The sequence below is a fragment of the Ovis aries genome, chromosome 9 (genome assembly GCF_016772045.2).
Source record: "Ovis aries strain OAR_USU_Benz2616 breed Rambouillet chromosome 9, ARS-UI_Ramb_v3.0, whole genome shotgun sequence".
Classification (NCBI taxonomy): Eukaryota; Metazoa; Chordata; class Mammalia; order Artiodactyla; family Bovidae; genus Ovis; species Ovis aries.
This window is the reverse complement of record NC_056062.1, coordinates 94,325,583-94,338,202: the sequence shown is the minus strand read 5'-3', so window position 1 is coordinate 94,338,202 and position 12,620 is coordinate 94,325,583. Positions and strand designations below refer to the sequence as shown.

Sequence of the window (12,620 nt, the reverse complement as noted above, 5' to 3'; positions counted from 1 at the left end):
CACAATGCTGAAAACTAATTAGCCTCCAATTAACATAAATAAATTTTAAAAATAATTAAAACGTTTCTGTCACTCAAAAAAAGAAGACTTAAGCAAAAGTAAACTCTCTTTTTTCAAATTAAGTATTAGTTAAGGAGAGAAATGTAAAAAAAAAAACAAAAAAAAACCCGAGGGAGATTTAGAAAACGGACGTAGAGTCCGAGGGACGGGAAGACTCGCCCTCTTAGTTTCGACCTCACTTCGAAGCTCTTGGCTTCAACTCAACCTCGCTCAGAAAGGGCAAAGGAAAGGACAGAGGGGCGAGCGCGCAGGGAGGCAGGACGACTAGACGCGGGGGGCGCGGGGGCGCGGGGGGCGCGCGGGGGGCGCGGCAGGACACGCGGGGCGCGCGGGGCGCGGGGTGCGGCAGGACACGCGGGGCGGGGGGCGCGGGGGGCGCGGGGGGCGCGGGGGGCGCGGCAGGACACGCGGGGCGCGGGGGCGCGGGGGGCGCGGGGGGCGCGGCAGGACACGCGGGGCGCGCGGGGGGGCAAGGCAGGACACGCGGGGTGCGGGGGGCGCGGGGGGCGCGGCAGGACACGCGGGGCGCGCGGGGGGCGCGGCAGGACACGCGGGGCGCGGGGGGCGCGGGGGCGCGGGGGGCGCGGCAGGACACGCGGGGCGCGGGGGGCGCGGGGGCGCGGGGGGCGCGGGGGGCGCGGGGGCGCGGGGGGCGCGGGGGCGCGGGGGGCGCGGCAGGACACGCGGGGCGCGGGGCCCACCCGTACCTTCATGCCCGCCGCCGCCGCCGGGCCGCTGGGGTCCACGGCCTGGATGTGGCACGGCTTGCTCCCGCGCACCACGAAGCCCCAGCCGACCGCGTCCCCGACGATCTGGAGAGGAAAAGCACAGTCAGCAGCCCGCGGACGGCCCTGGTGCCCAGCCTCCAGGAGAGAAGGCCCGCGGGGGAACGCCTGCGCGAGGCAGCCTGCTCCGCTCGGCTCCGCGCCGGCGGGACGGGGCTGCCTGCATCCATCGCAAACACAGGCGCACATGTTCGTGCAGAAGCTGCGGCCCAGAAACACCTGCCGGGCGGAAAGGAGGTGCTACTGTGAACTCACTGCTCCACAGACAATCGGCAGACGGCTGCTTTCTCAGGCTGTGTTGCAGTTTCCCATCAGACTCCAATGGAAAGTTTAGATGATCTGAAAAACACAGTTGACATTTCCCTCCGGGTCCAATTTCCCTTCTGCTTCCAAAGGGTACTTTCCTCCTGTTCTTGCTACCTCACTGACTTCTAAACTAGTCATTTCAATTACTGAGGAGGAGAAACATGAAGAGTCTTGGCTTTCTTGAAACACAACTTAATGTACCAAGAAAAGACAGTGAAAAAGGACGCTATGTTCTTAATTCTCAAGTCAACTCTGGTCCAAAGGTTGTTTGAAACTGGAGTGCTTTTTCCTGACAGAATTGTAATTAGAATCGGCAGTTACATTTGCTGGGCAGCTCCCAGACACGTCTCTAGCACACACCCCAGCCAAAATACAGACAACGGCCATTCACAATCAATTACTAGCAATGCTGGCGTTGATATTTAGAACCAAGGAGAATTTATACCTAAAACTACGCTCCACTGTCTCTTGAATGCAGAGATGGAGGAAAAGCAGAGAAGCAAATGATACTTTGCTGACCGTCCTTGACGACTTTCAGGGCAGGCTTAGTACTCATAGTCTCCGCTTTTGCTTGCCTGAGAAGTTCTTCTGGGACTTACATATTTTGGGCTGTGCCAGCTGCTGCGGGCGGGGGCTGGTCTCCAGCTGCAGAGCGTGGGCTTGCCATTTCGGTGGCTTCTCATGCTGTGGAGCGCGGGCCCCAGGGCGCTCAGGAGTTGGTAACTGAGGTGCACGGCCTTAGTTGCCGCGTGGCACGTGGCATCTTCCCAGACCAAGGATCAAACCCGTATCCCCAGCACTGGAAGGTGGGTTCTTAGCCACTGGACCAGCAGGGCAGACCTGAGAAGCTCTTCATCAGGCACTTTGCTGGCTTTCGGGTTTGGCGCTGTGAGTTCTTCAAATGTGATTTCACTTCCAAACGTACAGTTGGCCTTTTCCTTGGATACGGACGTGTTGCCTGCGCTGTTTTCATATTGGTTGGCTATGAATGGACCCAACCGGCTTTAATTCCTTGCTGCTCAGAATGTGCTCCAGTCCTTGACAAATGTTTGCAGCACGGATGGTGTGGAAAGCTTTCCCCCACCTTGAGGTATTAAAGCACACATCAGAAGGCTGAAGACAGGATGAGAAAAAGCGTTTTAAAGACGCCACTGATGCAGATGTAAGGAGACAAGAGGCCGGTGGGCGGGGCGGGGCGGGGAGGCGAGGCCAGCAGGGGGCGTGGGCGCGTCCCTCCGGGCCCAGAGGCTAAGACCCCACCTTCCAATAGGGGGCTGTGGGCCCGATCCCTGGTCAGGAAGCTAAACCCCTGCCTTCCAGTGCGGGGCTGTGTGCCTGACCCCTGGTTGGGAGGCTCTGTGGGCCTGACCCCTGGTTGCGACCCCACCTTCCAGTGCGGGGCTGTGGGCCTGCCCCAGTCAGGAGGCTGGGCCCCCACCTTCTGATGAGGGGCTGTGGGCCCGCCCCCGGTCAGGAGGCTGAGCTCCCACGTGGCCCGCGGCCCGAAAGCTAAAACACACAGCAGGAGCAGTCCTGGAGCAAATCCCACAAAGGCTTTAAAAATGGTTCACGTTTCAAAACTCTTTAAGAAAAGAATGAGAAACGGAGTCCTTGGGTCCTGTCTGAAGAAAACCAGGGGGTCTTAGAAGAAGAAGAAGGAAGGCTGAAGACCCTCCAAGAGAGGGCAGGTGGTCACAGATACGTAGGACATCCAAACGGGGTCATTCTGCAATTCGAGACCCTAAAATATCGTCAAAAGCGCCACTGATGATCACAGAGCAGCCTTCTTCCTCTACCTCAAGCCTCCCTCCTGTCTGAAGTAGGGCTTCCTTCGTAGCTCGGTGGTGAAGAACCTGCCTGCCGTGCAGGAGACACGGGTGTGATCCCTGGGTTGGGAGGGTCCCCCGGAGAAGGAAATGGCACCCACTCCAGGCGTTCTTGCCTGGAGAATCCCATGGACAGAGGAGCGTGGCGGGCTAGAGTCCATGGGGTCACAAAGAGCCGGACATGACTTAGCAACTAAACAACAATATGTTTTAAATAATCTTTATAATTAACTATGAGCAGAAAGGGATTGTTGCCATTCTTTGCGCTACCACCTGCCTTTGAATCTGTCATTATACTAGAATAGGTACATAGTGAGTTTTTTTTAGGGAAACATCAAAAGGAATTTGAAATGCTGGGTTAATAACAATAAATTGTGTCAAGTCCTAATGCATTTTATTGCCAAAGTGTCAAGAAAGTCACACTGTCATGATGATGCTCAAAACCAAAGGGGAACTGGGAGAACCTTGCCAAGCCCATTCCTAAACTCGACACGGACAGGCTGCCACGCTGCCACGCTCCAGACATGCAGCAGTGCGGGAGAAAATCCAAAGGGGGGGCCTACCGTGAATGTCTTCCTCGCATACGGAGCCCCAGGAGTCAAGAGTTCCTCAGAAGTGACGGGCCTCTTCAACACTGTAAGACAGACGTAGGGTCAAGGCACAAATCCTCTTAGCTCTCTGTCCAGTCTTTCAGCAGAAACTTGCTGAATGCCTCAGTCTGCGACATCAGTGACCCAAAGTGTCAGAGATCCCTGCCTCCCGGTGCACAACTCTCGCCAAACATGGCCAGGAAACTAGGGAACGGAAACAGCCCTAGCCCTAACTCACAGACAGCAGAGACGGAGCGGGGGAGAAGCAGGAGAGCCAAGGGAGTTCCTGAGTTTCCTTCTTCCAAGCCCAGATGGGCATTCAGCAGGCTTCCCCTGCGGCTCAGCTGGTACAGAATCTGCCTGCAATGTGGGAAACCTGGGTTCAACCCCTGGGTTGGGAAGATCCCCTGGAGAAGAGAAAGGGAGGAGAAGGGGACAGCAGGGGATGAGATGGCTGGAGGGCGTCACTGACTCAATGGACATGAGTCTGGGTGAACTCCGGGAGTGGTGATGGACAGGGAGGCCTGGCGGGCTGCAGTCCACGAGGTCGCAAAGAGTCGGACACAACTGAGGGCTGAACTGAACTGAGGCATTCAACACTTCCTCGACGGGCAGAACCCTCCTGCATCACAGGAGACTCAGGCTCAACCCCTGGGTCAGGAATACTCCCTGAATACTCCCTGTACCAGGAAGTGGCTACCCAGTCCAGTGTTCCTTCCTGGAAAATTCCACGGACGGAGGAGCCAGGTGGGCTACAGTCCACGGGGTTGCAAAGGAGTCGGACATGACGTAGTGACCAAATAACGACAAGGCATTCAACACGTCAAAAGGAAGAGGAACTCTGGCTCTGGCAGACTTCGTACCGTGTTTCCAGAGCTAATGCCACGCCCCTCCCCCCCATCATACTGTCCACATCCTGTCCACCAGAGCTCCTTAGAGTTCCCCGTTAAAGTTCAACGTGCTCGCTGAAGCCCCAGGCTGCCTTTGGCCTGAACCCTAACACTGGGGAGCTTCTCTGCATCCTTATCACATGCTGGCTTCTATGCTCAGCACTTTATATATTCTCTCTGTTTCATCGTACAAGAACTAGTGGGTCATTTCCTCCTTATACCTATTCTGCTAGGGAGGAAACTGAAGCTGAGAAAAGTTAAGAACCTTGTGTCCAAGGCCTCAGAGTCAAATGGAGCCAAGATTTAAACTCAAGCGTTGATGCCACTGCCCACCCTCAGAAGAAAGGGTGCAGAAGCCCCAACATGGCTGCGTGTGGCCCCCCAAGACACCCGGACCATCAGATCACTGCTGGGGCCCAGCAGACGGCAAAGACCGCGGTCCCTTCCTGACTTGCAGCCTAAAATCCCAGCAAAGATGAACCCTGTCCACCCGCTGCTCATGCAGCACCGGAGCAGAGGCTGCCGCGGCGGCCCAGAACAGCCAGTGGTCTCAGTTAGAGACACCACCAGCTTGAGCGTGGAGAAGCTAGAGGGGTGGGCGGGGAGTTCACCATGGTGACGCGCAGCCTCCGTCCCCTCTGTGGGGGCCGTCAGGGGCTGGAGGCCAGGCCCAGCCAAGGGGGACCAGAGGCAGGGAGACCCAGACCACTGGGTGGGGCCCTGCCCCGCACGTTCTCAGCTGAGGGCAGCGGGGCGCTGCCTGCTGACCTGACGGGTCATGGGGATGCCCGGTGATGCTTTCGGAAAGCTCATAAAGGAGGACAGGGGTTTGCCGTCTCCCCTACAGAGCGAGAAGCGTGAGGTCAAGAAGAGCAGCTCTCAGCAGAGGGTCAGGAGTTGAGAGGAGGGGCCCGCAGTTGGGGACTTGCGGCCTTTTTACTCCCCATTAGTCAAGCCCTGCACACTCTCGGCCCTCAGATCCCTTCTGGGGCTCATGGGGGTGGATGTGGGAATCACACGGCACTGTGATATCCGACGAGAGCCCCCACATCCTGTTACACGGCCTACTTTCATTGAGATATAATCGACACACTGGATCTGTTTCAGGTCACAACATAAGGATGCATGCGTGACGAAATGATCACCTGATCCAGTTCAGGTCATCACCTGATGCTTCTTGACATGAGAGCTTTGCAGACCTACGCTGGGGACTTTCCTGGGGGTTCAGTGGCTGGGACCCTCAGCTCCCAAAGCAGGGGGTCAGGAGCCAGATCCCACCACCTGCTGCCAAGGGGCCCTCGTGCTGAGACCCGGCACCCAAACAGATAAAAAAATGAAAGAAAGGGCTGCTCTCCTAGCAACGTTCAAATATACAACGCAGCATTACTAACTGCAGTCACAGGCGGGACACTGCATTCCCCGGGCCGCACTGAGAAGCTGGAGACTTGTGCCCTCTGACCCCTTTCGCCCACTCGACCTTCCCGCCCCCACTGGCCAGGCCCCTCTGGGCGGCACCAGCTTGCTCTCTGTGCGTGCGAGGCTTCTGTCCGGTTCCACATACACGTGAGCTCGGGTGGCGCCTGTCACTCCTTGTCTGACGTGTCACTTGGCACGCAGACCTCAAGGCTCACCCACGTCGCTGCCCAGAGCACTTTCCTTCACTGTCATCACTGAACAGCGGGCCTCCGTGTGTGCGTGTGTGCGTGCGTGCGATACAGCACGTTTCCTTCACCCATCCATCCCGACGGGCATCTAGGCTGCTTCCGTGTCTCGGCTGTTACAAGCAATGCTGCGATAAGCACAGGGGTGCAAGTAGAATCTCAAGCGAGCGTGCTCCTCCCCGACGGACAAACACTCAGAAGTGAAACTGCGGGATCACAGGGGGGTCCTGCTTCTCTTTCTTTCAGGCATCACCACACTGCTTCCCACGCTGGCTGCACCTGTCTACATCCCCACCAACCGTGCACGACGGCCCCCTGTTCTCTGCACGCTCACCAGCATTTGTCACGTGAGTTCTTTCCAATGTCAGCCATTCTGACAGGGGTCAAGTGACATCAGACATTCTGACAGGCGTCATCGTGACTTTGAGTCACACTGCATTGTAATACTTGGCAACAATGCTGACCACTGAATTCACTGCCGCGCTTTCCTGTGTTAAAATGTGTAGAAACTCTGAAACCTAGGGAGTAATTTCTAGCTTTCTCTTATCATACCCTTGAGAACTTATTTACTCATCACAATGATACCAATTATATTACTTTTATAGCACTTAAGCTGGATTGGGGCATTTACATATAGTATTAAAAATATATGCTGATGGATAACTAATGATTAACTTTAAATGCCTTACCATGAAGCCTGCTTACCTACTTGAGGGAAAAAAAATCACAGGTGAGCTCCCTCTGTCTTGGGAATCCACTGAAGAGTTGAAAGAGGAGCTCATCAGAACACAGAGGTAGGATTTACCCATGAAGTCCTGACAGTTCTGGTCCTTAGAGACCCAACCTTCCATTTCTGTCTGCTGCTGCTGCTGCTAAGTCGCTCAGTCGTGTCCGACTCTGTGTGACCCCACAGATGGCAGCCCACCAGGCTCCCCCGTCCCTGGGATTCTCCAGGCAAGAACACTGGAGTGGGTTGCCGTTTCCTTCTCCAATGCATGAAAGTGAAAAGTGAAAGTGAGGTCGCTCAGTCGTGTCCGACTCCTAGCGACCCCATGGACTGCAGCCCACCAGGCTCCTCCATCCATGGAAGTTCCCAGGCGAGAGCACTGGAGTGGGGTGTCATTTCCTTCTCCAAGAATGAAAGTGAAAAGTGAAAGTGAAGTCGCTCAGTCGAGTCTGACTCCCAGCGACCCCATGGACTGCAGCCCACCAGGCTCCTCTGTCCATGGGATTTTCCAAACAAGAGTACTGGAGTAGAGTGCCATCGCCCTCTCCGTTTCTGTCTGCACCTCAGTGAAACTCCCCCTTTGGGCCAAGGGGGTAAGGAGAAAGAGGAAACAATGCAGCCTTCTACTCGCCCCAGGAATGACCTCCCTGAAGGTGACGCACTCAATGCTGGGGGGCTGGGGCACTACACAAGCAGGGGGAAGGTGTCCTCAGGCCATGCTGGCCCCAGCGGAGCAGAGTCCACTCTGGCGAAGGCGGTGGCATCCCCGGGTCCAGGTGCCTGTGGGCTGAGGAGGTGACTCGATCTGAGCGCAAGTTCATTACCCATCTGTGTGCCTAGGTTGTTGGTTATTTTTTTTTTTTTCTGGAACATAAAGTCTATGGAGGTGGGAGAGTAGAGTTTGAGACCGCAAGGCACGGAGAGTCCTCTGCAGGGGTAGCTGGGTTGCAGAGCTCCGCGCTTCTCCCTTGCGGGTGCAGAGACCCAGCAGATCCAAGCATCAGTTACCATCCGGGCAGCGGCACCTCCGCTGCTGTGCGCCACTCAAACCCACCGCAGAAACCAGCGGCTGCTCCTGGAGCTGGGGCTGCTGGCGCGGAGGCCCTCAGACTGCCGGGGTTCATAGCCGTCCTGGGAACGCTGTCTGCAAAGAGAGCCGACTTCCCCAGGCCATGCCCCGCTCCGAGGGGCGGCCAGCATCCAACGGCCAGTCAGCGTGAGGGTCTAACGGCCTGGCCACCTCCCCCAAGAGGGGACCCCTCTCCAAGGCCCCCTGACTCCAGAGTGCCACCTGGGGTCAGCCGCAGCCTCCGCGGGGCGCGCGCTGCAGCCCAGTTCGTCTGCAAACCTGCGTCCTCCCTTCTCCCCCGAGGCGCGCCTGCCTGTGCCCTCAGTGCCCAGTGCCCAGTCGTGTCCAAGTCTGCGACCCCGGGCTGCAGCCGCCGGGCCCCTCTGCCCGAGGGATTCTCCAGGCAGCCTCACTGGGGCGGGATCTCCAGCCCCCTCCCTCAACCAGGGAGTGAGCTCGTATCCCTTACCTCTCCTGCACTGGCTGGGGGGTTCTGTACCACCAGCACACCGGGAAGCCGCCATCCAAGAGGAGGCACCCCCAAGCAGCACCACGCACAGAGATCACCCTGTCCCTCCCCGTCCGCTTAACGAGGGAAGCCGCTTAACAGCCTCGGGCAAACGGGCGCAGCCGCCACTCACCGGACTTGGGGTTGCACGGCACCGGGGGGCTGCTGGAGAGGGTGGGGCTGCTGCTGAAGTAGCCACCGCTGCCGCAGCTGCTCATGCTGCTCCTCCGCGCCGCCGACGCGACCTTGATCTCCTTGCTGGGGCTGACTGTGGGCGAGGACGCGCGGTCACGACCGTGGGCCGGGCCCGGGACACGCGCCGTCATGCACGGTCGTGGGCCGGGTCCCCGGGACACGCGCAGTCACTCGAGGGGAGGCCTGGGTCCCCGGGACACGCGCGGTCACCCACGGCGGTGGGCCGGGTCCCTGGGACACGCGCGGTCACAGACGGCAGTGAGACTGGCTCTCGAGAACAGGCCACCTGCAGCTGCCGGGGTGGTGGGGCAGCCTCTACTGCCAGAATCAAGCCCTCTGGCCTTGGCATCGGAAAGGCAAGGGTCTGAGTGGCAGCTCTGCCACCTATGAATAGCACGAGCTGGGCCTAGTCCCTTGGGTTTTGTAAGCCTCAGTCTCCCCAGCTGTAAAGTGGGAATACTGCTCTCCAGTGGGGATTGGTGCAGGCATGGTTATATAGGGGAAAGCGCTCAGCTACATGAAATACTATTTTAAGAACCACGGAGCTCACGCCAAGCATCCCTGAGAGGATGTAAATTAAGTGCCGGCAAGACACTCAATGAACTAACGGTGACAATAAGCACCTCCTGATTGAAGAGTAAACCATTAACAACCCAGCGCCACAGAAGATTAAAACGCAGAGCATGACCTCAGGCTTGGAGGGCGTGCGGTTCTGAAGCAGCCGCTTCAGTGATCTGACCTCGCTTTTCCCTCCGCTGAGCTGGCTGGCTCTCATCAGGGGGAGGAGCGCAAGGTGTAGGATGCAGGGAAAGGACCGCGGGAGCGCTCGGAGCAGGGCCTGGTCCCGGGAAGCCCAAGGCCACGCTGGCCTTCAGGTCACCATGGTTACCGTGTCCTTATCACGGTCACCTGTTCAGGTCTCTGGGACTCAGTGAAGAACAGGGAGGGTGTGGACGGTTCCTGTGTGTTTTCAGGAGGCTGCCGCCTTAGGGGCACACGGCTGGAGGGCATCCAAGCACAGGCTCAGGCCCCCCCCCCTCAGCTAGTGTTTCCTCTCCTGGCACGGCCCTTCCTTTGCTTCTGTGCCCCTTCCCAGCCCGTCTGAGGAACCTGGGATTTGGAAGGCTGAAGAGGAGCGCTGGGTCAGGACAGAATTCCTGCCAGACCCAGCTCCGCCCACCACTTCCTAGCTGTGGGGGCCTGCCGAAGCCACTCCACCGCCCTGTGACTGCACTTCTTCACCCGTAAGGTGGGGATAAGAAGTCTTTCCTCCCAGAGTAACAGTGAGGATTCAATGAGAAACTCTATGCAGCCAAGCTTGGCTCCGTGCCGGGTGCAGACTGTTCCCAGGACCTCTAGCTGTGAATGTTCTCACTGTCGCCTCCTGTTTGTAACCAACACATGTGTTCCTTTTGCTCAGGGTTTCAGGTGAAGCCTGAGGCCTTAGGCGCCAAGCCTTAGGCTGACCAGTTTCCTGAGTCAGCGTGGAGTTTTCGGAGCAGAAGACAGCCCAGGAAGCACGCCATCCTCTTACACAGAATGACACGTTGTTGGCCTTCTCTGAGTGAATGGGGTTATTTTGTTCAGGTTAGTCTGTTCAAATGGGGTTATCGTTGTGAACATCAGTCATCATTTCTGCCCGGGTCTGACCTTACACATAACGCCCCAGGATACTGTGCTTTCTGAGCGCCTATGTCTGCCTTTCACAGGTTTACCTTGTTCTGTGTGATACATTGATAATCAGTTTCCTTTTAGTTGTATAAGCCCTCGAAAGTCTTATTCATCCTTATATAGATTTCCAATGCTGGACTTAGCAAACTGGATAATTAATGATACGTAAGGATTGTTTCTCAGGCAGTAAAGAATCTGCCTGAAATACAAGAGACCCAGAATTGTCTGCAAATGAAAAGTAAATAAGGCATGAGTGAGGGCCTGAGTGGTCTTTTGTAATTTAAATACATAAAATTATAAAACAGACTTCACGGCATTGAAGTTGATTACCCAGGGACAATTTGGTGGTGTGTGGGTATGTTTTCTTTTGGGGGGGGCAAAATAAATAGATATATAATGTTTTAGCTATAAATAGTCTCTCGAGAACAGAACTCACAGAGGTGAGCTATGCCTGTGTTACTCCCAACAGCCACGCTCGCGCGAGGGGGACGCGCGCACCTGACGTGAAGCTGGCTGACTTTCGGTTGTCCGGGCCTTGCCTCCGCAGGCAGAAGGGGCTGTCGTGCGTCTCCTGGGAGGACGGGGACTTCTCACTGAGCAGCTCCATCAGCCTTCGCCTCCGCCGGAAGTTCATTCTGAACTGGTAGAGAAGATTGCTGTCCACAAACGGGTGCTTGTTGGACACTGGGGAGAAGAAACAGCAGGTGAGACCGCCTGGTATCCTGCAGACACTGGGCACTGTAGCCGGGAAACTCCAGCCAACAGACAGCAGCAAAAGTCTTGACAAAGACTTTACACCCAATGCTACAATGCCCCTTATACCTCAGGGGTTTATTCAATTTTATACTCATGAGTCGTGGAGACGCAGAATAGGCAAGACGTCAGGCTTCAGAAGCCACATGCCAAGGCTGTTTTGGTCTCTGGGAAGTAACCAAGAATGCTGAAAACGGCCAGCAACACGCTGAAGTCTCCACCCCCCCAAATTCAAAACACTTGAATAGACTCTGTCTCCAAAAATCCAGTTAGCATAGGACAAGAAAAGATGGAGACACTCTATACAGTCAACAAAAACAAGACTGGGAGCTTACTGTGGCTCAGATCATGAACTCCTTATTGCCAAATTCACACTTAAATTGAAGAAAGTAGGGGAAACCACTAGACCATTCAGGTATGACCTAAAACAAATCCCTTACGATTATACAGTGGAAGTGAGAAATAGATTCAAGGGATTAGATCTGATAAAGTGCCTGAAGAACTATGGGCAGAGGTTCATGACATTGTACAGGAGACAGGGATCAAGACCATCCCCAAGAAAAAGAAATGCAAAAAAGCAAAATGGCTGTCTGAGGAGGCCTTTCAAATAGCTGTGAAAAGAAGAGAAGTGAAAAGCAAAGGAGAAAAGGAAAGATATACCCATTTGAATGCAGAGTTCCAAAGAATAGCAAGGAGAGACAAGAAAGCCTTCTTCAGCAATCAATGCAAAGAAATAGAGGAAAACAATAGAATGGGAAAGACTAGAGAGCTCTTCAAGAAAATTAGAGATACCAAAGGAACATTTCATGCAAAGATGGGCTCGATAAAGGACAGAAATGGTATGGACCTAGGTAAGTAGGAGAATAGGTAAGTAAACCATTATATTCATATCATGAAACACTCCTCGGTGATAAGAAGGAATGAGCTGTTGACACAGAAGACAACGTGGGTTAATACCAAAAGCATTAAGCTGAGTTAGAAAGGCCAGACACAAGATGAGTGTCAATTTATATGAGGCTCAAGCAAAGCCAGAATTCACAAATAATGACAGAAATTAGAAAGGGGCAGGGATGAGGTACTGCCTGGGGAAGGGCAGGAGGAGACTCGCGAGGAAGACGTTCTGAATCTTATTTTACACGAATATATATATGTTATCAGGGGGCTTCCCAGGTGAAATCAAACTAAGCGTTTAAGGTGTGTGCATTTTCTTGTAGGTTAAGTATATGTCTGTCAATAAAGAGAAACAGTCAGGGCCTCCCTAGGGGCTCAGCGGTAAAGAATCCACCTGCCAATGCGGGAGACACGGGCTCCATCCCTGGTCCGGGAAGACCCCACACGCCTCAGAGCGGAAGCCCCACAGCCACCGGGCCTGCGCTCTGAGCCCACGCCGCACGCCACCGAGGCCCTCGAGCCCCCCAGCCCGCGCTCCGCAAGAGAAGGGGCCAGCGCCGCGAGGAGCCCGCCTCTGCAACCGGAGGAGAGCGGGCACAGCCGCGGAGACCAGCGCAGACGAAAGTCATACACAAGCACAATCGGTTTTTGAGAAACAAACAAACTGCCACAGCACGTTTCGTAAGTG

At 55.5% G+C, this 12,620-nt stretch overlaps 1 protein-coding gene across 4 annotated transcripts in view; it reads right to left on the bottom strand.

Moving 5' to 3' along the window:
- Positions 1-12,620, bottom strand: part of DEPTOR (DEP domain containing MTOR interacting protein) — a 160,436-nt gene that overhangs the window by 43,528 nt on the left and 104,288 nt on the right. For 2 of the 4 annotated variants that reach the window (XM_042254542.2, XM_042254543.2), the window contains exons 5-8: positions 10,787-10,972; positions 8,556-8,690; positions 3,541-3,611; positions 768-872 (exon numbers count right to left, since the gene is read on the bottom strand). In XM_042254542.2, the coding sequence (XP_042110476.1) occupies positions 768-872; positions 3,541-3,611; positions 8,556-8,690; positions 10,787-10,972 (497 nt within the window). Of the gene's footprint in view, positions 1-761; positions 873-1,100; positions 2,236-3,540; positions 3,612-8,555; positions 8,691-10,786; positions 10,973-12,620 lie in introns of those variants that run through there. The other 2 variants (XR_006060892.2, XM_042254544.2) reach the window with 2 other exon arrangements.